The sequence below is a fragment of the Oryzias melastigma genome, linkage group LG5 (assembly GCF_002922805.2).
Source record: "Oryzias melastigma strain HK-1 linkage group LG5, ASM292280v2, whole genome shotgun sequence".
NCBI classification, from domain to species: Eukaryota; Metazoa; Chordata; class Actinopteri; order Beloniformes; family Adrianichthyidae; genus Oryzias; species Oryzias melastigma.
This window is the reverse complement of record NC_050516.1, coordinates 27,639,087-27,664,897: the sequence shown is the minus strand read 5'-3', so window position 1 is coordinate 27,664,897 and position 25,811 is coordinate 27,639,087. Positions and strand designations below refer to the sequence as shown.

General features: G+C 37.7%; 1 protein-coding gene across 1 annotated transcript in view; it reads right to left on the bottom strand.

Annotated features, from left to right (window-relative positions):
- Positions 1-25,811, bottom strand: part of pparg (peroxisome proliferator-activated receptor gamma) — a 49,681-nt gene that overhangs the window by 13,673 nt on the left and 10,197 nt on the right. Inside the window, exons 2-4 of the mRNA XM_024269321.2 lie at positions 9,315-9,608; positions 7,559-7,725; positions 3,497-3,635 (exon numbers count right to left, since the gene is read on the bottom strand). Of these exons, the coding sequence (XP_024125089.1) occupies positions 3,497-3,635; positions 7,559-7,725; positions 9,315-9,608 (600 nt within the window). The remainder of the gene's footprint in view (positions 1-3,496; positions 3,636-7,558; positions 7,726-9,314; positions 9,609-25,811) is intronic.

The window sequence follows — 25,811 nt, the reverse complement described above, 5'->3', positions numbered from 1 at the left end:
TTCAGCTATTAGCTTTAGCAATTTCAGATCTCAGCTTTAGTGTTTTCAGCTATCAGCTTCAGTGTTTTTTAGCTATCAATTTCAGCATCTTCAGCTATGAGCACTAGCAGATCCTTCAGCTTACAGCATTCACACTAGCATTATCACAGGTAATGCTATATATCTAGTTCATAATTATGTTAAAGTTACGGTTTTAAAGTTTTAAATATTTAGTTTTAGAATGTTAAATAAATATTTATCCTGTTCGGCCCACGACCTAAGGTGTGTTTTGGATTTTGGCTCCTTGTGTTTGACCCCCTAGTCTAACTGTATTATAAATAAATAATTATCAACAAATTTTGCATAATTTCAAAGCATCAAGTGGTTATTTTAAAAAAAGAACTATAGATGTGTTACTCTGACTGTAAATTTTAGAAATATTAGGAAACATTTTCCCTCCAAAAGTGTTTCATGGAGGCAGCCATTTTGAAGTGGGAAGAGAAAGCTCTTCTACTGCCCCTAGTGGAATGATGATGACCTACAGGGCAGAAAATGTATAAAGTTGTATACAATGGGTTTTTGAGGAAAGTTTGGTTCATGCTCGTGAGATATGGGTCTCAGAAATGCCTGTATCATATATGATACAAAGGGCTATATGGGGCTAAGCTTTTAATTCTTTAAATTAAAATGTTAAAAAAATCAATAAATTGAATGAAAAAGACAGAATGATAAAACGTTAACTGACTTTCAGTTGGGTTATGAACAACAAAAGTAAAAGAATGTAGTAGCGTCTATGCACCGATAATAAAGAATAGGAGTTGAATGGGTGCCTTCCAAGTAAACAATATGGTTGACAAATGACTATTTACAATAGATAATAGCTTGACAGGGTGATTGCTAAACACCTGTGATTTATGAATAAATAACAACACAAAAGTGTGACTAAACAAGAAGTACAGTAACTCCAAATGGCCTAAGTTGGTTGCAATTTGTACTTTATTAATTAACACCAATATATTTCTCAGAAGGTCAGATGCTTTCCTTCAACATGCACTGATGTTCACTATTTCTCTGTTGCATAAGGTCTGTGACATCATCCCCTTTTTTTAAAGTCTGAAAACGTGTTGGCTTATGGAATGGGGAGGTAAGAAATATTACATATCAATCAAGGTCAAAAACTGAAAGAAACCATAAGTTGTTCCACCCCAGTGGGTTCAACAAAACTAACAAAGGAGTCAGGGAGATTATAATCAAGCACAACCAGTGTACATAGTCACGAGGTCTGTGCTGAAATACACTACAGGAGGTGGAGTTGGTCAGGCTTCGGTGAGCAACAATGCTTAAGAAAACAAAACCTTCTGTTGATGAACAGCGTTGGGCGAGGGAAAAATTTTTTACTATAAAGAAGATGATTTTTCTTCCATTGTTGGAGTCAGTAAAAAGCTGTCATCCAAAATTCTGCCTTGATTTTTTTTTACGTGAATAACCAAACAAGCTTCAAACAAAAAGAGCAACGGGTTCAAAGAGGCTCAAATAAATTAAAAAAACAATCGCATAATAAAACTATTTTAAGTCAGTATTAAGAATTAACAAATGTTAAGAGCAAAATAAATAAGACAGATTTAAAAACAAAGTAGAAAGATTTATTTTAAATGTTGATATCAGCTTGTTAAAATGACAGAAAATTGTAATTTAATTAAAGAACTGCACAAAATTAAGGGTAAAAAAGTAAAAAAAATGCTTTAAATTATTTAAAGTTTAATTTTAATCAACCAATATATTTGAACAAAATTCCAAATATAAAATAAATGCAATCATGAACAAAAATAGGGCTTCAGTAATTAATGTATGAATAATTTTCCCCACATAAGATCTCTGTATTTTGCTGTTTACACTCCAGAATGTGACAACTTTATTTAAACACATGACTGACGTAAAGATCTAACAAGATGACTCATGAAATACTTTGTTCATCCTAAAACCTTATAGGTCCTTATTGATACAGCTAATTTGATTATTCAGTATGCATTTTTATTTAAAATCACTTAGGTTTGACTGGATTAAAAGGTTTTTCAGCCTAACAAACCACCATGTTTCAGTTTGATCCATAAATATACAAACTCAATAATTGTATCAACTGAAATTTGAGCAGTGGCAAATAAATGGTTCCTTCTTGTAGTGGCGGTCCGCGCATTTGAGATCTGAGTCTTCATTTGTCCTCCGCCACTATATATATATATATATGTATGTATATGTATGTGTGTGTATATATATATATATATATGTATATACATATATAAATACTTTATTACAGACTCGAGGTCCATTTGCCACTAGAGACGCAACAGATAAAATACTTAAATATATATATATATATATATATATATATATATATATATAAAATAAAAAGAAACAATCATGATAATACAACTTTAAAAACCAATAAAAAAAATAAAAACAATCACATAAAATTACCAAGTATCGTAAACTTGCCTATGCTCTGAAGCACAGAAGAAGACCACCAAATCAGAGGCGATTATGTCATCTTCCGTCCTCATGAAGCTACAGAGACTCTGATTGGTTGAATCAACATCTATGCGTTTAATCCATATATGGCGAATGGTTTTAATGGAAAGCCGCCACAGTACCTGAAGTGAGGACGAAAGCACCGACTGTATGAGCGTAAGGTAGACTTTCATGAGCCTAGCAACAAGTGAGGGCTAAAATCTGATTGTTAGAAACTTTCACGTAAAAAAGCAGTCTGACAGCAGCACAATTTGGCAGAGGACAGTGCGAGAAGCTGACAGAACAGTTGGAATAACCTAAAATTTATTTTGGACAAATATATATATATATATATATATATATATATATATATATATAAATATCTCTCTGATTTAGATAGTTCTGTTGCAGCCCTTACAGTCCGCCACTGCCTTCTAGTACAGATTTGCGGTAGTATGGAGCATCTACATAAAGTTATCTCATGCAGAATAAACAAAAACACAATCAGTTTCTATGGTAGATAATGGACAACGAAGTCGTCTTTAGATCGTGCTAATGGGAGGGAGGTACAGTTAAAACTCCGATAACGTCTTGAGACCACAGAAAAAACAATGACACCACACAAGGCGACGTGCTACATGTACAGCCACCACACCCCACAGTCTAAAGAGGCAGGTGTGTGGTCAGAAGAGAAGTGTGTGCAGTTCTCAGAGGACTTCAGAGGCAGAGCAGTTGTTCTGTAAATGTTTCCTAGACCACAACTTCAAAGTTGTGTCTTTTTAACCTGCATCTGCTTATTTATGGTGAGCATGAGTGCGGGGTTTTGTTCCTGTCAAGAGCATATAGGTGTGAAAATGATAACACTCAAATGCTTAGAAACTGGCTTTAGTTTTTTTTTTTTTTCTCTCAGGTCAACGGTTATTGTTTTACTTTTAAATGTAAGATTGCTTTAGATAAGATGAGCAAACACACATAAAAAAACAAAACGTGAAAAACAACAGCATCATCTTACCATTGTGCGACATGCCAACGTTGAGGCACTTCTGGAAACGACAGTATTGGCATTTGTTGCGGGACTTCTTGTGAATGCGACAGTGAAGGTCGCAGTGATCGTACACCAACTTTAACCTAATTGTTCGCCTGAAGAAACCCTAAAAAAGACACACAAGAAAAACAGTCACTAGGGCTAACTTTCCTTTTACTCTTCAACTTCAAAACAAATTGACTTTGTTTTTAGAACCATTTTCTGCTGATCTCCATGAATCTCACATGAAATTTTAAAAAGTCTAGATTTTCCATCTGCCTATAGAAGGTGATTAAAAAGTCCAGCGAAGTATCACAAATTAAAGCAGATTGCACTTTAGTGCGACTACACATTAATGAAGTTGACTTTAGGACCAAAGAGCCATAAGACGGTTACTTATCATAGCTATTAGCTCTGCAAACACAGTCAAACTCTTAACGCACACATGCAGCTACAATGTTTTTTTTTTTTTTTAATGACTGCGCTGTTTGTCTCCGCTGATTGTAGAATCTAATCACCAGAACTTACCAGAGCCTAAATATAAATGAATAAATCCACACCTGAACTCTGAATTTCTTTTTCTTTTTTTTACATATATATATAAATATTTCAAATAGTAGGTTATTTACAGAAGGAGGAAGTTAAAGAGGGTCAAGGCTCCACCTCAATAAAGAATGTTTTTCTGTTTTAAAACAATTCAGGGATTGCCTGCTTGGCTGACCCCACTCTTCTGGCGAGTCTCCCCTGAGACCTGAGCAGAACAATAACCACTGTAGTCACTGTACCGTACCGTATACGGCCTTTGAAGATACAGTATGAGGAGACATGAAAACACAAACTCCTGAAACTGCAGCAATCAAGAATAATGAAAGAAAAATAAATACAGTTTGCTATTCTCTTTGCTGCTACTTATTTTCACTTGGGAGTTTATAAAGAACTTTATATATATATATATATATATATATATATACACTACTACTACTACTATACAGATTATATATATAAATATGTACAACATATATATATATATGTGCGTGTGTATAAGGTGTACAGTTTTATATATAATCTTCATAGTAGTCTATATATCTATATATATACATACTACTACTACTATACAGATTATATATATAAATATGTACACCATATATATATATATATATATATATATATATATATATATATATATGTATATGTGCGTGTGTATAAGGTGTACAGTTTTATATAAAATCTTCATAGTAGTCTATATATATATATATATATGATGTAAAAGATACTCTAGCAATCATCCTGGATCAACCTAAGTGGAAACTTTTTCTGACGTTTACTATGCAATAAGTGGAAAAAATATATAACCTTCATCAAAGATTTTAGCTGTAATTAAAGGTTGTCTTTTTTTATAATTTTAGGTAAAACACATACTGTACATGTCTTGTTGAAGGAAGGAAACATCTTTTTTTGTTTAATTTTTTACAATAGTTTTGTTCCTTAAAGTATGTTTTGAGGAAAAATTCTTCAAATCTTATGTTAGTGAGTGTGAATGTCAAAAATCAATGGGTTTATCCTTGTTATATCTAAAAACAACAAGCCTTAAATGTCACTGATCTGTCAAAGAGGCATGGAACTCTGGGAAAATGGACAGATAGCTGTTTCTCGACAGCCAGAGATTTCACTCTTAAAATCTAATCTAACTGGATCAACATTTTTTGAGACACAAACAAATCTCTTTTTATTCAGTTGAAGTGCATAATTGTCCTAGACAACAGGTAGACTCTGACAGAATGAAGGCTTTTTTTCTGTCCGCCAAAAAGGACAACTGCACACATCTCTTCAGAAAATCACAAACACCTAAAATTTAAGAAAATTTCCATCTCTTAATAATCTGAATATCTATGTAGTAGAAGTCTCACAGAGAGACACAAGATTATAAAATAATACTACTTAAAATTTACAGTTAAATGCTAAAATGTCTTTACATGCTTTTTCTGTCTTCACAATAAATGTTATAATATAGACATTTATGACTGATGTTTTTCAATCACTATATGCTTTGAGTTTGATGATTAGACCTTACAGTTGACTCTTCGAAAATGTTAATGTTGTTCAAGACCCATAACTAACAGATCAGTATATTTATGTCAAAAAACACAAACCTGCACCATGATCTTGAACGCCCTCTGAAAACATTGTAACTTATAAAAAAGTAAAAAGCACTTTTTCAAAATCAGATCCTTTCATAGCTTGTTTTCTTTTTGGGAAATTTTGTGGTTTCGCTGATTTTTTTTCAGGGCACTTTTGCATGCTTTTTATTCTCTCTCTGTACAGAACACTTTTTTGTGCCCTGATTGGCTGTTGACCTTGTCAATAATCTCCTCCGTGCCATGTCTGCTGCAGTGTTGCCAGATTGTACAGTTTCCAATACCCATTTGGCTGATCTTGATATTAACTTTGAATTTGTGGGCAAAAATCACTTTGTGCATATCATAATTTGGGCAGGTTTGGTAGATTTTAGTTAGATTAACTTTTTGAGTGCTTTTTTCTTTTGGGGGCGGAGGGGTCGGATGTGGTGATGATTATGATCTATCGTACAGAATGCTCTCAGTTTGCGAGAAGATCTTTGTTTTTATAAAACTTGACTTTTTTTCTTTTTCTTTAAAGGTTTGAACTTTGAGAGTTTATAGAAGACAGAAAGAGTGAAAATGTTTGAATCTGTCCAAGAAAAGTGCATAGTGAGGAGTTTTACAACCTAAAAACTTCTGTAATTCTTTATTGCAGATTTTACATAGTGCAGGATATTTATATAATGTATTTACAGGGCCATAGTCTACCCCCCTTTATCAATTGGGCCTTCACTTTGAACCAATAACTAATTGTCCTGCTGTGCCATTAAGTTATTCAATTTTTGTCTTTCTCTGCACTGCAGATGGTTCCCTGGCACACCTCCACCCCAGTCTCCACCTAGAAGGTATGATTTGGAGTGTTCTGATCCTGTAACCACCATCAGTGTCTGCAGGCTTTGAGGTTTACTTATCGATGGTCCGAGTTCATCCCAATTACACAAGACGTCATCGGTCTAGAGCAGGGGTCTGCAACCTGCAGCTCCAGAGCCACATGGGCTTTTCCTGTTAAAGGTTGCCGACCCCTGGTCAAGAGCCTAACCGCCAAAAATTATGGACTTAATTTATTCACATTTTCATACTTACTATATGGCTATTAGTATTTTTCCAAATATAAGATTTTAGTCCACTCGTCCATTTCTAAACTCTAATTAGACAGACATCATACTTTTCTTCTTATTGATTTTTTGATATGCTAATTAATCCTAAAATGAAATAGAATGTATCTGTAGACTATTAATGCAGATAATTATATAGCTAGAAGAGCTTGATAGTAAAAACTGATTTTGTATTCACATACACAGAAGAATTTTTACATGTTCATGCTGGTTGAACAACAGGTAAAAAGGTTCTTTAACCAAAGCAGGTCCATCTCACTTATGTTTAGAGAACAGCGTCAGTTTATCGCTCACCTTCCTATATTGACTTAAAATTTCAAAGACAATGGAAACGTGCCTGAAACCCAACCCACACTCGATTAGTTACTTCTACTCAAGAAAACAGATGATACAGACAGGCAAATAGGCGTTTAAGGGTTTGATTGTACGCCCACTATAAGACACGTCTATATTCTGCCCTCACTGAATGGAAAATGTTTGGTGCTTGTGGCTAGAGTGCAAGACATCAAATAGATAAAACGTGCAGGCTTCTCTCCTACCAATATAGAATTATTCATTCCACCAGCATGTTTGAACTGCGGGTAACAGAGTGGTAGAAATGAGAAGACTGGTAGGAGACAACTTACAGGTTTCAAGACAGTTGAAGACTCATAGGCGTTCCTAAAACTCTTTTAGAACACTGTCATTGTCAAGGTGTACTTTTTCTGTCTTCTATGATAAAACGTATATACAGGGATCAAAACCTTTTAGACATGCAAAAGTAAGAAAATAAAATGTGTTTGTGGTGATGAAAGTTTCATAATTGCTGTGAGGCCTACCTTACACCCCTCACAGGCATGAACGCCATAGTGAAACCCTGAGGCTTTGTCCCCGCACACTCTACACTCGATGTTTAACGCTGATGATGGTGTGTCTTCTGGCAGTTTGGAGAACACTGGGCTGTCAGAGTACTGAGGGGGGGAATCTGGCTCCAACTTGACGGAACCTAAACACAGGTAGACAGGTAAAAGAAAAACTTTTATGTACCTCTCAAAATCTTAATTGCAACAACAGTGCGCTAAATGACTTCTCCTGCTACGTACACACCGGGCATGTGTGGTGCGTTCAGGAAGTTTGAGCCTGTGGTGTTCACACTGGACTGTCACTATCCAACACTAGCGCATATACTCACAGTTGGAAGGGATTTAGTGCAAAATGTCAAAGTGGTGCAAATCTTGCTTTTTCCTTCACAACTCTATTCCGATTAGTGAAAGGACGAATCCAAATTCGCACATGACTAAAATGTCAGGCATGCGCGCTCACTGAGATTCTGCTTGCGCGTGCGCATCACTCGTGCCCGAGGGACCAGCTCACGCACGCGGAAGTAGGTCGTGCGTGAGGTCTTTTTCTGCTCGTGGAGGAGTTAGAGGCACTTGCGAGGGTCTGAATTGTCCGCACGGAATGTTTGTTGCGTGGGTTGAGATGTCTTATTTCTGCTTGGATTTTTGACATAAATAAAACACCATATGTTATCTATCCCATAACAAATATGGATGAAGGTGGACAGGATGTCTGCAACAAACGCCAGTGACAATCAAAAATCATTAAAAAAAAAGTTCAGTGCACCGTCTTGTGGGGTCCAGATGACCCCACTCCCAATGTCAACATACCTAGGGTAGCACAAGGGTTACAATACAATGTCGGACACTACTACTCCTACAAATGCTCCAACAATTGGAGGGGTAGGGAGAATTCGTAGGGCACATGAGACAAAGTCAAGGCCCGGGGGCTGGATCCGGCCCGCTGGTTGATTATATCCGGCCCACCAGATTATTTTATATTTTTGTTATTACTGGGTCAATGTTATCTTGCAGTGGTAACATATTGCAACGCATTCTCATTCCCAAGTCGTCACATTTTGACACATGGTTAAGTAACATTTTGGGTGTCTCCAATTTGTCGTTTTTTGATGTCCAAAAAATCCCTAACCTCTGGGCTGCAAACTAGTACTGAGACGTGGGCCGCACCAGTATCCTAACTCTCACCTTAACTCAATACCGGACAGTCGGTACCGGACGCAAATCAGCACTGGTTCCAGACGTAGACCAGGCTAGGGTTAGGGTACCGGCCGCATTAAAAATGTAGTTTTAGTGTGTTCAATAAATGTGTTTGGCCAGCAACCTAAGGTGAATTTTGGATTTTGGTCCCCTGTGCGATTGAATTTGACATCCCCGCTGTAGGGGCAAGGGAAGAATTTGGATTTGGTCAAAGACTTGGTCTCATACAGTTTGGTCCGGCACAAACCGCAACAATTAATTTCTCCTTAATGATCAATTTTCAACTGGTTCTGTGTTTTGAAAAGGATGCAACCTGTACAAATCCTTGATGGTTCAAAGTTCAACTGGTTTGACTTTCAATTGCCGTTTTGTACATATAGCCCACAAACGGATTTAAAAACTTATGTGGCAACGAGTTTTGAACGTGGAAGTCTTTACATGTTATTGGAAGTGGCCGCTTAAGCGCATGTTTCTGAGCCCGGTGTGAACGTAGTATTAAGTTTTAAGTTTTAATGAAGGATCAATAAACTGTACTTACTGTGTGTGTCCAGGTCTGTCCTGTAGCTGTGCAAGTTTGTGTAATCCATGTTGGTCAAGTGGTCTTCGCTCTGCGGTGGACTGGGGTCATAGGCCATGCCAGTAGACGACATGGAAGATACAAGTGGAGGAGACAAGGAGGAAGGTATGGAAGGGGAGGAAATGGAGGCGTAGTCTGATGTGGACAAATGTTTCATGTCAAGGCAGTGGGAGCCGTCGTTGAACTCTGGCAGGTCCACGGTGCTCAGACTAAAACCAACAGGCCAAGCAAGGAGCTGCTGGGTGTCCACCATGTCTGCGGCACAAAGAGAGGAAAAAAGGAGGTGTTAGCTGATGCAATATGAAATTGCAAAGCTGGCAAATGATATTTTATCAAGTGCCGACATTATGTGGCCTTGGTTAAAAGAAAACACTGCGGAGCAGCCCCTAAGGAGGGGAGGAAGGGGAGAAGCTAAAAAGCGAGGCGGGTAAAAAAAAAAGGCTAAGTGAAAGGGAGTGCAAAAAATGACAATGCAAACATGTTCTCATCCCACATGAAGCATTCCACTGACCGTTAATCATTAAATGTGTGCAAAGAAAAGTTCAAAACACCGGGGCATACACACACCCTCCCATACAAACACCAAGAGGAGGACCTGCGGTCCTCACGCTCATTCCTGCAGCCTGCCTGTTATCTAGCAAACAGGGAGGCAGATTGTGTCACAGGGAGTACAAGACGAACTCTGGCACTGAGGATCGTCTCCTCTGCTCAAAACACCACCTTCCTCTGATGCTATTTGGGTGGCTAGTGTCTGATTGCCGCACCAAAGGACACAGAAATCAGTCCAAGGATGCAGGAATGGCTTTGGAGTGGGACAAACTGCAGTCTTTGAGGGACATAATAAACAAGAACTGGAGGAGAAACCCAAAAAAATCAACAGCGAGTGTTCAGGACACTTTTTAGACATCAGCTCCATGAAAGAGATAAGGAAGTTGCTGCAACACTAAAAGCATGCTGTCAGCAATCCTTGATTCATTTTCAACTTTCCATCATATCTGCTTTATTTAACAATCATTTAATTTAACAAAAAAATAACCAAAAGATGCCTCAGTTTAGATTTTCTTGTTAGTAGTGACTTTTTTTTCACAAGTCATGCCAGTGTTTGAACACAAGTGGTCTGGCATTGGAGGAGAAAAGTCAGCTGAGATGCTCAAAGTTCAGTCATCACAGGTTACCACCGTCCACATGAAAGCAAACCAGACAGAAGGCTACGTAAGCAGGCTGAGTTTGAACAAGGCTGTGATGTAAAACAAAATTCACAAGAAACTGAGATTTGTGTGTGTGTGTGTATTTGTGTTTGCACATTATTGTGTCAACATAGATCTGAATAAAAAAGTTTTTTTTTTTTTTTCAAAACTCGTCGAAAGTTACAGTCGGTGTCGCCAAATTTTTTATAGAATAATTTAAGCGTTCTGTTTGGAAAGTTAAGGCTAAAGTGGGATTTGTTAGAGTAATGTCCTGAATGTTTTCCAAGTTCTATCTAATCAGAAACATTCAATACTCCCCTTTATTTTGTCCACATAAAAATATGCATGTATAGCATATTTTAAGGGTGTGTTCAGACTGGAAAAGTCCGTTGGTCTGGACCGAGTCTGCTTTATTTGGTCCAGATTGAGTCCTGAACCTTGTGTTTGGTCTGTATTCAGACTGCCATGTTTACATTTGTTTTGAACTTAAGCTTGTTAAAAAAAAGCATCTGACTAAAGATCTCTTCAGTCATTGGCCAGGAATTATGAGGGTGGAGCAAGGATTCAAGGATATTTTACTGTCATTTCACTACGGGATTTTTACTGCTACTTTGGTCCAGCAGAGGCTTCCTAGAAAACGACTACTGATAAGTGTTTATGACATATATTGAAAAAAAAACTGTGTGAGAGGCAATGTGTATCATGTTAAAAAGTTGTTTTAATGAGCTTGCATTCATCCAACCACATTTCAGTGAGTGTTAAATTTTCAAATGCTTGGCTACGTGGCCATTGTGGCCCAGTTGTTCCACCTCGAGAACAGAGCCTATTCAAACTGAGAAAGAACCGGAGCTCAGTCCAATTGGAAACGAACCAAGACCACGTCGAAAGATGAGTCCGAGAGCGGTTCCTGGTCCCGGACCAGGGTCCTCTTGTGTGAATTCAGACAGAAAATTTGTTTTGGATTATCCAAGGAAACAAACTGCTTCACTTTAAGTGAACCAGATGTGTCCAGTCTGACTACACCCTATTGCCTTGTTTTCATTGAGCAGTCTGGACTGGACTGGTCGACTTCTGGCTGGTTTACAATGGTCCGGACAATTCAAGTAAGTGTCTCCATTCAGTGTTGGACCCCCAAGGTGTATGCGGGGTGTAGACTGATGACGTAGCTGTGCAACTACGCATTTGGCGTGTCTCCGGTCCCTAACCCTCGGGAATGAGTGGGGGAATTCTGAATGCCAAAAAATTGAATATTCTTTGCAAGAAGATTTGGGAGGCAAAGAAGAATACAACGGAAAATAGGACAAAACTGGGAAAAGTGTTCGGATGCTTGCTGTCGTCGCAGCACCTTTCTGCCAATCAGTGGGTTTCATCATGTTATGACAGTAGCTCAGCTCTAACTGGTCTGTTCCATTTTTTTATGGACCTACAAGGGACCAAAATGATATGAGTCGGTCCTGCTTAATGGGTCCAGAAATGCTCAAAGTGCAGGTCCAGGCCAGTCCGGATTTCTCAGTGGAAACAAGGCATAAAACTCCTATTTAAATAAATAATTTAAATCTTCTAGTTCTTTTTTTTTTTTTTTTTTAAACGGCTGAGCTTTTGTGATTGATGTCTTGTATTCGATCTATTCTTGATGAAATAACTGTGAAGGAAAGGTTTTAAAAGAGTTTATAAATAATCAATAGACACAAAGGTCAGTAAACTGAACCACCTGACATGCCCACTAACCTTAAGGTTAGTGGGCATGTCTCAAAGCACTCTCAAAATAGACCTCCGCTAATTAACCCCCAACGTTTTAAAAGCATTTTTACAAGAATGCAAAGAATTATGCAACCGGAGAAAACTAAAATAGTAATGCCGAGATGGCACCGGAGCTCCGGGTATAAAAATGACTTGAAATGGTTCCAAATCACTTAGCAAAACTTCCCAGTGGAACAAACATCCTCCTTTCCCAACTACATATTGTTTCCTCCTTACAAGTTTGGAATGTGACAGCAAAAAATCCAAGGGGGTTCACTTCAAATTCACGTAGCATTGTTCCACAGCAAAATCCTGCTGGTGTGTGTATGTCCCAACGTGGAAGCTTACGCTCCTCCGGAAGTTGGCGACTATTAATAACCGTAAAACCTGGTTATTTTTCACTCTTTTTTCTTGCTCTAAAATAGATGATGCACTGGCGACTTCTGCTCTGCTTGGCTCCAAGTCATCATATGGAGAAAGAAATTCAGTCAGAGAGGAAGAGGGAACGGGAACACAAGAAATAAAGCAAAAGGGGTGAAAGAGAGCTAGTCCCTAGACTACTTAAAGAAATCAAAGTGCCCCCTTGGGACTGAGAAAATCCCTTATCTTTGGAAAAATATGCTCTGTACTCAATGCTAGCTCAAAAAAAGGAAGAAAGACAACTTCTGCACGGCAGTTAAGCCAAGGTGCTTAAATCATGTTGTAACTAAAGGCGAAAACAAGTTTGGACTGAAAAGTCTCTCCTTAGCTTGTTCGGGAAAAACACATAGTATTTGTTGGTGTTATAAGTGAAAACAAGCTGTCAGTGTGTATAAAAGGTGACAAATTATTAGGACATGTATTGCATTTTGGCTGGCGAACGTGTGTGCGTGTCAGCACGTGTGCGGCTGTTGTGCCGGTGTCTCCAGCCAGTTCTCAGGTTTCCACGTGTCAGAACTCGATTTCCAGGTAGCAGCGCGGTTATAGGAGTGCTTTCTATTATCTGCTGCCACTTATGGACTAACAAAAACACAACAACCACAGACGAGCAGGTAGATCTGGCAACAGCTTTGCTCATGAAGATCCCGAGACTGATGAGGGACCGAGCACGTGTCCGAATACAAAACTTTTCACACGCAGCCTCAACAAGGCAGCTTTAAAGAGAGGCATAAAGCTAAAAAGCCCAAAGTGGGAGAAGTGAAATCTTCCCTAAGGGACGGAGTTGCAAAACAGATGTAATGCTGCAGACATTCTTATTTCTTCATATTAGCTGTAACTGCCCAGAAGAGAATGAGGCAAAAGAAAGGATCCGGTTACTCTGCAGACTTTTGTGAGGCGTTCAGGATGTGGCCCAAAGAAATAAAACTGAAAAAGTACTAATTTATTGAAAAGAAACTTTGAAACAAACATAACCTGGAGTTATCACAATTTTTTTTTAAGAATTTCTGTTTAGTATTCGGCAAACTTGGACACTGCCCCGTGAGTCATTTAGATCAGGGGTCCCCAAACTACAGTCCGGATCTGGCCCACCTCAACATTTGGCCCGGCCCCCCCAAACACTATCAGAGACCCGTCTTTTTTTTTTTTTTTTCTCATTCTGGCCGATTGAGACCGATATAGAACGTGACTTTTTAATTCTACCCTATTGCAGTCTGAACCATGTTAGGAGAAGACAGACTATTTTTTGGTTTAATTGTGCTAAATTAAATGCTTACTAAGCATTCACACTATAGTGATTCTCCTGCTCCTTTCCAGCATGTAAAAACCCAGTCACACTTGCAGAGATTTCACCAATCTTGATATAAAAACGTTCAGCATGTTCAGGACATTACTGCTTGTACTTTTGAAATATTAGCAAAATATGCCCCATAGGAAATGGCTTAGAAAGCCTTCAAATTTCTACATTTTATGTAGATTAACGACAAGCTTTTAAATATATTCATTTGCTATGTTTTCATCTTTCATCTAGTTTAAAAAAAAACTGAGTTTACCTAATATTTTAGCAATATGCTACAGTTTTTGGCTAATTTATCTCCTGAGGTTATTATAGGCTAATTTAGAGTTTAGCTTCTATTTTAGTAAAAGGCTAACATTTTTGATTAATTTGTTATCTACTGGGGTTTTTATAGGCCAATTTAGAGTTTAGCTTTCTATTTTAGCACCATGCTAACATTTTTGGCTACTGTGTTATCTACTGGGGTTTTTGTAGGCTAATTTAGAGATTACCTTCTATTTTAGCAACAGGCTAACATTTTTGACTGATTCAGCATTTACTAATAAATTATAGGCTATTTTGGAGTTTAGTTAATATTTTAGCAACATGCTAACGTTTAGGTTTATTTGTTATCTACTGGGGTTTTTTATGCTAATGTAGAGTTTAGCTTCTATTTTAGCAACATGCTAACGTTTTGGTTTATTTGTTATCTACTGGGGTTTTTAGGCTAATTTAGAGTTCAGCTTCTATTTTAGCAACAGGCTAACGTTTTTGACTAATTTAGTTTACTGAGCAATTTTAGGCTATTTTGGAGTTTATCTGGTATTTAAGAAACAAGCTAGCTTTTTGGTTAATTTGACATCTACTAAGTTTTTTGGGGCTAATTTGGAGTCTAGATCATATTTAAGCAACACACTAAATATTTTTGCAAAATTGGCATTTATTTGGCATTTTTAAGTAATCCACAAGGGTTATTTTCAGAAACATGTCAACTTCAGCGGTCTTTCATAGTTCTTTAACAAAATTTCCAGTCTTTTAGCAGATTTAACAGTTTTTGCATTTTCAGCAAATCCCTTCAGTAATTTAAGTAAATTGCGTCACCATTTTCAGCTAAAAGCTTCAGCATCATTAGCGACAGCTTTCAGCAAAAAGCATTCACCCTAGCATTATCGCAGGCAGTGCAACTTTTCTAGTTTTTAAAATGTTTTAATATTTTTTTGTAAGGATTACAGAAATGAGTTATTTAAAATTTAGCTCTTCATGGCTTTCCGGAAAACCACAAAAGTTTACATTTAGGCTGTGATTGTTACACTTTTTCTGTTAGCTTACAAACCAACCAGTTATGTGGCTCTCACAAGAAAAAGTTTGGGGACCCCTGATTTAAACATCCAACAAGGAAAATTCATGAAGCACAATCAAAGAGGAGTTTGGGACGCCTGAAAAGTTAACGCTGAAAGGAGTCTGCTATATTTAGTTTTGCAGCAGACAAAAGGAGAAACCTGTTCGGCTGCATTCAAGGTCTGACACTTATCTTATCTTATTTGTTTGAATAAAAAAATGCACCTTGTTTCAGGGCACAGACTGAACCCCTGCTATCAAACAAGTCAATCTTTAAAAACCAATAATGACCAACTTTGGATCATTTTTATGTTTATAAAGCTTTTTTTAAAAAAAAAAAAGAAAATACTCAAATGCATTGAGAGTATTTATCTTAACCCTTTAACAGCGGAGTGTTTATGTTCTTTGATTTAATGTAACTTTTCAACAGTTAACATGATCAAAGCAGATTCTGCTTTTCTTCTTATGAATCAACTGGAATTACGTTGATCATGTTACCAGTTGAATAGTTAAAGATTTTGTGTTTAAGCGTCACCAGCGACGTCTCAGCTGTTAAAGCGTTAAATAAGAGTTTAGCAGTTTAGTCAAACGCTTCATCCATGCGCTGCATATGCTTGTGTACTGTATGTGACTGGGAAGTAAAAGGAAGGAGTCAGTGTGAAGGCTGAGTTCAGTGACTTCCTGACCTCTTCATGTAAAACAGCATGTGGTTCAGAGTCAGTGACTAAAACCAAGATATGCCCGCCTGCACGTCTGCCTCAGTCCCCACAATTTCTTTGAAAAGATAACTATGCTTGATTTTTTTCCTTGCTTCGTTAGCGCTACAGAGAGATAAACAAGGCCTTTTGTTTTTTTTAACTCAAGCCGTGTGTTTTAAGTGACACGTGACTTTCTTCAAATAGTAGAAGGTGGAAAAAAAAGTGAGAAAATAAGCTACACTTTTCAGGAAACTGACTTTCTTCTCTTTTTTTTTCGTCTAAGGTGTAAAACCAAAAGGGCCAGACTTCCCTGAAGGGCCTCCCCCCCTCCAGTGATCAGAGGAGAAGTGGAAAACCAAGTCACCCAGAGTGTCAAGAAAAAGTCTGGACTGTTCTCTTGACAGAAAGTAGACTTTCCTTTCGTCTTGAAACCCACTAGTTTGTTTGTACTGAATTTAGTCATGAAAATCTTCAAACGGCCAAGTAGGCGTTTCAAAAACCGCTATCTTTGACTGCATGGCACGGCTCTGAGTAAAAACGCAGCCAGACAACCGCACTCTGATTTCAATTAGATTTTCCAATTTTAACCACCTTCTCATTAAATCTTCAGTTTTCAACTCTGAATAACCTGAGGTCTGTTTGTAGTAAAAGATTAACTGATATGCCGGTGCTTTTGAAAACAAAGACGAGAATTTTTGATTTCAAGTTTCAAAATCAGCAAAAATCTCAAGCGACATGTTTCTTGGTCTCCAGAGCATCTGATAAAGAAAAAAAGAAAGAAAAATACATAACTTATCTTACATCCTTGAGGGTGGCAACCATTGATTATGTCAATATAATCCAACACGTTTGGTTAAAGTCTCCCTCCGATGACAATCATGTTTTTTGAGTTTTTAACGTGTGTGAGGCATTTTTCGTATGAAAGGGAACAAATGTAATAAGAAACCATTTTGTTTTTGGATTTCCGAGTATTTCTCCTTTAAAATCGCCAAATCAGCACAGCTCAAAAAGCCACGCCCCCTCAGAGAAGATTTTGAAAACAGAGGCTTCAGATCAACATGAAAAATGGCTTTTAAGAGATTTAGATTGTGGGATTTTGGTAAAGAACTTCATAATCATACTGAAAACACTACTAGGAACATTTATTTAAAATAAAAAAAGCCTCGTATGGACCACTCTGCGTCACTTTTTGACGATGTGGCTGTCGCCAAGTCATAGTTTTTTTACATACTGGGTGTTTCCATTAAATCACAGATCCCCAACCTCTGGACTGCGAACCAGAACCGGTACAGTACCGCGATGCATATCACACCAGGACCCAAACCATGTACCGGTACTCTAACCCTAACCTGACACCGGACCAGATGTGGTACGGGCGCAAACCAGTACCGGGTTAAGGTTAGGGAACTGGGTACTGGACGCATCCCGAGGACCAGTGCGCATCCAGGTCTGCATCTGGTACCACGTCCCGAGGGTTGCGGACCCTTGATTTTACAAACTGCCAGCACGTCAAAAAACGTTGAGTTGGGGACACCCAAAACGTGACGCGTAAGGGTCCTTAAACAAGTGACTTAGGGATGAGAATGTGTTTCATAACCATGCTAATTAGAAACAGGGACTGCAAAGAGGTGCAGTGGTTAACACTCTTGCCTCATCGAGAAGGTCTGAATCCCAGTCGGGACATTTCTGTGTTTGCATGTTCTCCCTGTGCATGTGTGAGTTTTCTCCAGAAACTCTGCTTTCCTCCGACAGTCCAAAAACATGCTTCATAGGTTGATTGATGACTCTACATTGGTGCATGTGAGTGTGTAGGTGTGTGGCCCAGCAACAGACTGGCGACCTGCTCGGGGTGTACCCCGCCTTCACTTAACAGTGGCTGGGTTGGCTCCAACAACCCCGTGACCCCAAAAGGGATTCAGCTGTTTCTGAAGATGGATGGACATACGATTAAAAACAGGAACTCAGTAGAGGGCTGCTCCGTAATCCATTTTAGGGGATTCATGGAGATAGCTTTCTGTATTGTTACTTAGAACATATCAAACCTGAAGTAAAGCTACGCTCTAGTGTTGGGCAGATCGATCCAAAATATAAAAAGTATCGATCTCAAGTTGGTATCTGTATCAGATCGATACCGGCCTGCAGATATCGATATTTCCACTCTTGTTTAAAACGTTTCTGTATCAGCAAAAAGGACCCAGCTGAGTCACTGCCTCACCACTCAACAGTCCTGTGAGATCTCAGCAGCAGAGGAAGAGCATGCAGCCAGCATTCACCTTATTTCTACTCTATCTTGTTTTCTTTTCACCTGTTTTTATTGTTCTATTTAAAGGCTAAGAAGTTACTAATTATTTATATTTCTAAACATTTTGATTTATTTTTGTATCATAGTTACTTGCTTCTTTTGGTTTTTTGCATTCACTTCTTCAATCTTTTATTTAATTTCAAGAAGTTTTTATTTTACAGTAGTAAACTATTTTCCATTTAATTGAAAATATTGTCATAATTCTCTTTTTATGTTGAGTAGTTCAAGAAAGGGAAACTTTCAAAAAACATTCACGGTGATTAAAAACAATTGAGGTTTATTTATGAAAGATATCAATATTGGTATTGATATCGGTGATAATGACCAGTATCGGATTGATACCCAAATGCTCAGTATCGCACAACCTTACTTCGCCCACGTTGGGTTCAATCAATGACTTTCAATGAAAAGTCTGTGTAAAAGTGCGTATATGTGCATTTTTGGCTTCTGTGTTCAAATTTATTGGGTTCACTCGTAGCTTTGCAAGCTTTTAACTCTGCTTTCGGCTCTATGTACAAAACGCACGGCCTCTGAACGTTTGCTGAAAGTTAAACCAGTGAACTTTGACCAATCAGAGACTCAAATTTGGTAGTGATGTATGGATGGCGTCCCTTTTAATTCATGGAAGTGCCAACCGTTAGAAAATTGGTCATGAAGCACAAATTAATAATTGTGGTACATGCTAGGGTTGTAACGGATCATGGATAATCTGGTCTGTACGGATCACTAGCCAGGGTTTAGGCCACTCGGGTACCACAAATCCCCCCCGTTCACCCCGTGTTTCTCGCATTATTAAAATCAATTCTGTCCACACCGAATGCAATTGGCGTCAATTTAATGTACTGTACACTGTCTCTGTTTCAATATGTGTCAAATTTGCTTCTTGATGGTTATCCAAAACCTGAAGCTCCCACGGCCGCCGCGTTTGGGAGGAGCTTCCATCAAAAACTTTTCTCAAATTCGGCCGCCGCGTGTGGGAGGAGCTTCCATCAAAAACTTTTCTCAAATTCGTCATGTAGGACGCAGTTATGGAGATATTTATTTATGGGTTCAGATCTCCCAGTGAGGAGCAGCAGCTGTCCCGCAGACGCATAACAGGGAAAGGCAATACGGCAAGCCAAAAGGATCAAAAATCACCAGGAAACGTGGGCATGGCAGTGCCTCACCTGTACATGTATCACGGATAATAATAATTATTTGAAATATTTAAATGGTCTCACAGTTAGTTTCAATACTACAATTAAAGCCAAATGATAATGAAAGTTTAATTTTAACTTTTTCATTTAAGATTTAATTTGGACATTGGGGTGGGGGTGGGGCAGGGGAAAAAGCTTATTAAGCATTCTTTTCTTTCAAATCTTGTAGATTTGGTCTCCAGACATGTTTTTAAATTTTCGCTTCTGTTTAAAGTTCAAATATGTGTGAATGTGCATTTATGTTTTGAAGTACTTTATGTATGTTTTTTAAAACTTTTTTTTCTTAAAGCTTTTGAATAAAGTAATTTTAGGCTTTTATCTTTTTTTCCCCCAATTTTTTTGCAATTTTTTTTGCTTTTTACTGATACAAAAAGTGATCTGAACAGTTACACGATCTGAACCGTGAGTTTTTTTTATCTGTTACACCCCTAGTACATGCACTAGTACTGGGTAGTGACAGTCCAGTGTGAACACCTGTGAAAAAAAAGTGCATTTCTTTGCTCAAGAAAGAACACGTTGGACGTAGTACGAGTCTTCTAAAGTTTAATTTCATTATTGGCTTATAATAGATCATATATGCAACAATCAAAACAAATAACCTTTGAAGAAATAAGCTACAAAACGTGCACTTCTTCATTAAATATTTTGCTTTTGAAGTGCAGCTGTATGTGTGTGTGTATAAAAGGGAAAAGTCTGATTTAACATTTATTTTCTCTATAAAGTATCAGTTGCACCGAGATAAGAACAGCTAATAAAACGGCAGCAGACTTGTTGGGAACATATGTCAGTAATTCAGTTCACACTTTGAAACAACAGAAATCTGACAGCAACCCCCCCACCACCACACACACACACACACACACACACACACCCCCTCATGAGGAACGGGATCGCCTCCCCTTAAGTTCAGAGTTCTTTAATGAGCGTCAGTGTCTGCATCCACAGAGGAGAGCGGTGTGACTGGCTGTCTTTCCTCAGGAAGTGATGACCAACAGAAAGGGAACTGCAAACACACATTTTCTCTCTCTGACAAAGTCTGGGCTCAGCAGAAGTTCAGACAGCAAACCATCATGTGTTCTGTGTGTGTTTGTGTACGTGGGTGTACACTGGTGTCTCTCACTGGATCTTTCATTCTCATTTCTTGAGATGTGTCGTAGCACGGCAGTTTCACCGTGTAAGCACGGGCCGGTGTGTCTGAAAAGTGTTCAGATGGGATTTCTTGTAAGCATCCATTCTCTTCTGTGTGTGTGAGCAACTGCATGTGGGTGTGTGCATGTGAATGAGGTGGCAGACATCAGATGCAGATGATTTCCTGTTGCTTCACCCTGACAGGCAATCTAATCATGCCTCCTGGGTTGCACTTCTCTCCCCCCTTCAGTCACTCAGTGTCATTGTGACAGTGGGGACATGCTCACTTCCCCTCTTTATGCAGTTTAAAAACCTAAAACAACACTAAAAATAATACTTTTCAGTACTATTGTGCAGTATCAGAAAGGTTAATTCTCAAGTTATCAAGAGTTGGAGCTTAAAACAGATTTATATGACTAACTGCATGTTTTTCTGATGTGCAAAAGTCAGAATTTATATTATTTTTCATTCAAAAGGACTGACTAAATATTCTGCGTTTCACAGGTTATGATTATTTTATGAGTTTTAGGGGATTCCCGTTTCCTTTTTGTCATAATAACTCGAAGAACAAACAATTTCCTGGCGTGAAGAGCTGTTTATCCACTTAAATGATAGAAAAAATAAATTTGATATTTTCTATATTTTCCTTATGTATCAATAACTATGACTCTTATAATTTAAATGACAAAAATCTGATATGAATTCTGCTTTTTGCTTTGTTCACGTGGATGATCACCACCTCTAATGAGCTGATCACCTCACCTATATTGTGAGACCCACTATTTAAGTTTGATTTTTTTTGTTGTTGTATTATTGTCGGTTTGGATCGCTCAATTTTGTGTCTGTAAAATTAAAAAAAATATTTTGAGTTCAAGACATAAGCAGTGGTGTTAGAAAAGTAACTGCCTAATGTCAAATTTCAAAATCAAACTATTTAAGAAAACCTTTTTTGACAAACTTAATTTTTAATCATTCAATGTGTCATGTACTATATTAATGTAAATGTGTCTATGATCTGGAATTATTATAATGGTATCATTAACATGTGGATGTGTATGGTGTGTGCGCATAAATATGTGCGTTTTTGTTCATCTTATTTTACCTATTTAATAATTTCCCCCAATCAATTCGTAACTAGTTATGATAAGTTTGATATACCTATTAGGGCTGTAGCTGTCAGGAGTCAGAGTTCTGTTTCCTGCTCTGAGCTGTCTGCCAAATACTGAGCACACTACATCTCCCAGCAACCCCAGCGCACACACCCCCCAAATGCCCGTCAGCTGACTCTCATTTTCCAATCACCAACAGGACACTTGAGCACTGCTCAGAGCGAAGTATTGTTTGGGTCATCCTGCCGAGCGTTTCTATCTGGACCTGATCTTCTGGTTCTGACTCTGCTTCCTCTCTGATTGCCTGCTGCCTGTCCTGACCCTCGCCTGAACTCTGACCTCTCTAGTCTCTTCTTTGATGATCCCATGCTCAGGATTGGCCTCTGCCTGTCTGACTCTGATTTAACTTTGTGGACTTTTAGCTTAGTTCCTGTATGAACTAATAAACCTGCTGCAGGTGGAACCGGCTGTCAGCCCGATTGTGACAGTAACTATTAATTGATTAGTTGATAAATCAATTTCTCTAACCAGATCGATCTGTCTAAAGCAAGTTGTTCGAATCGAACTGTAGGCTACCTTTATAAAATAATTTCAAAATGAAATAAATCTATTATAATTGAGATTGAAAAATACCAGTTTGGATTGAGACATGGTAGGTTTATTTTACTATAATGTAAAAACAACCAAGTATCATCACAGCGCATAACATACATGTGATGCAGCAACAAAAAAAATCATCATTACAGTCCAATGTGTGGAAACACTGAATGTTGCAAAGACGTGATCATAAAGTGTGGTGGAAAGTTCTAATAATGTTCAGTTTGGATTATTTGGTTGTGGAAAAACAACAGTGGGCTGAACTTTAGAAAACTAAAATGTGAGTGGATTTGACATTAATTCTTGTTTACTAGTTTGTTTGTACACATATTTAATTTACACTTGATTATCTTACAAGAAATACAAGAAATCTGGAAAATTCCCCCGGAACTGTTCAGAACCAGGTATTAATCTCTGAGTTACACTGGTGGAATGTTTGGCTAAGGATCAATTTTAAGTCAGTGAATCGGATCAAAATGAACAAATATTGGCAATGAATCGAATTGCTGTTTAAATAAATCGTCACACCCCTTATACCTATGTGGAGATATATTTTCCCTTCATTTGTTTACTTCTTTAGGCTTTTTCTGTCTTGTTTTGATTGCTTGAAATAAACTAATTCCAAATCCAATCTATGAAGTCTGTCTTTAAACACTGATGAAAGTATTCAAGGTGCTTGTCAGTCTCTTCAGAAGAGAACTGTGAAAATAAGGTGACCCTGAGGTCAGACTGGGACAAAACTTGAAGGAACTAGAATGTCTGAGCTACATCTCAGACCTCATAGATCTTAATTAGTAATGTGGTTTGCTGAGCGCTCAAGCTTATCGCAGTAAGATCAGGCAGATCTGCATTGATTCATCTGTGGACCCGTGTACACAACCCACACTATAAACACTCATCAACCGCCTCACCAGAATAGAAACTACACATTAAGACTGATTGGCCTGTTTTGTAGCATCTACTGGCCCATTTTTATTTCTGGTCATCCTTCACCTTTCCTGTGTCTGTTGCTCCACACAGAGCCACTGATCCGGCCCGTCTGAAGTGAGTAGGGGAATTGAATGGCCTTAAAAAAGGAAAATTATATTAGCACTCAGATTAGAGCACTGCAGATTGACATTAAATGATTTCACTAAAATCAGCATGCTACCTTTATATCAACTATTTATAGCAATACAAGCCATACCACCATCTAGTGTTTGGTGCTGATATTGGGGGGCCATGAAAGCAACTACTTGCAAACATTATGGGGAAAATATTGCAAAAAAAACTTCTTATCTCCAATGTGCTGTACGAGGGTTAATGACCAAAGAAAATATGTAGAGTTTCAGTAAGAGGTAAATAAAGATGCCTCTTTGACACTGGAGGTGAGGCAATAATAACAGCATGATCTGTTGTGACAAAAAGTCAGCAGTGACTCAAAGAGTCACATGTTACAACCAAGTTATGTAGACAACTGCTAATGATATCGCTTCCAAAGGCTTACCATCCAATCAAATACTTCAAATATTTTTGCATTATCTAACAGGTCTTTTAGATGTTAGGGACAAATTTAGCATAAACTGCATGAAAGCACAGATCAATGCAGTCAACAACTATTGCAAAATGCCATCCATTACTGGTTTAAATAACAGCTTTGTCTTAAAAGCAGATACATGCTTGGATACTTTAAGAGATTGTGACGAGACTAGCTTTGGCATTTTTGCATGAATGAGTGGTACAACTGGTACATCTAGTCAATCGCAATGCCTTATCAATCCCTGGAGGGAAATTGTTCATTTCCATTCAAGTGGCTGTTGAGTTTTAAAAGAGGCTTTCTAAGAAAGGTGGATAATAAAGGAAACTCCAAAGGAGTAACTATTGCTGAAAGTCCACGATCGATGATCTCTGGGTGTCAAGTTTTAAGAAGTATGCAAAGCCACATAAGTCTGACACTTTCCTTTCACTCCCACACCAAAAAATTCTAGCAATGCAGAAGCCCTCGTAGAAAAAGAAGAAGTGAATGTTCCTAAGATAGACAGCAAGCGGGTCAGAAAAGTTTAACCAAAGAAAAAAAAGAAGTTAAACAATGGAAAATTTGGCTCATTAAAAAATGAATCTAATACTGATCGTAGTTTGACTTGCAACGACTGATGTCTTTCCATTAAAAAAAAAAAAAAAAATTCACACAAGCTTTGAGAATGTTAACAGCTCCTGCAAGGTGGCTGCCCACACCATGACAGCTTTACCGAGGTGTTCTTGAATATAAGAAACATACCAGAGCTGTGAAGACACAAACCTCAGGCGCAAATTGAAACTGCACCCAACACGTATCAGCTCTAGGGAAAAACTGTCAACAAAAGCTAAACAAAAAGGAGCGAAGGGGGTGATTATGGCTCCATTGTAAACACAATTTATCTCTACGCTGAAACTCTTGAGTTATGGCCAGATTTATGTTTCTCTTTAGACCCATTTCTGTCTTCTATGGCAAAAGAAGCTTTTACAGTAAATTATGCTGTTTTGGAACTAATCAGTCATCTTGAGGACCCTTACATTTCTAGGACGTTTAATTTAAGATGGTTAAGAAGTAAAATGAGCATAATGGTTGGGTCCAAAATAACTGATTTGTCAAATAAATCGTCATTAAGAAATTGTAATATTTTTTCATCAATATATTCATATTAACTTTCTGCAAAAATCACTATCCTGTTACTGCCTTTAATTAATTCTGTTTTATTTTATCATATTTATTTATTTGTTGGAGTATTATAATTCAATGATGTGTCTTGGGTGTGTGTAATTTTTGCCTCTTGATCAGGACTCCCTTAAAAAAGAGATAATTGGATCTCAATGGGATTTTTTCCTGGTAAAATAATGGTCAAATAATAAAATCTGTTAACCACTTCAATTTTAAAACAACTTTTTTAAGCAAAATAAATCATGTTTTTAATACATTTTTAAAAAAGATTTTATCATTGAAACCTCCACCTTTGTTTGTTTAAATCCATAGCAGTTTTTCATAACCAACCAAATTAATATTAAAAATTAATCATTTTTTTTTAGGTTAACTGGAAACTGAATCAAAATATTAATTTGGAAAGAAAAAAAAAGAAATCTGGAAATTAATTCACTGGTTTATGAGTAATAGATCTAATAACAGCATTTTTTGTCTAAAAAAGTCTAATTTAAAGCAGTTTTCTCACGTTTGTGTTAAAAAAAACCTAACTGCTGTGAAATAAGACAAATGCAGTGTTAACTTTTCATCCGTTGACTGTTTGTTGTCGTTCTGTAAAAGGAAGTCTTAATTTTACTCGCATAGTACTACAGATGTTCAAAGTTGCAGGCAGCCTCTGTTGCCATTGTAGTATGGATGGATGTAGCATTTGAGTCAGTTTCCTATGTTGCTTTCTGGGAATCTGAGGACACGAACTTTCCCCTAATTTCCTTAAATAGTTATGATTTAATGAAATATGAGTCTCTTGAGCTTTAGG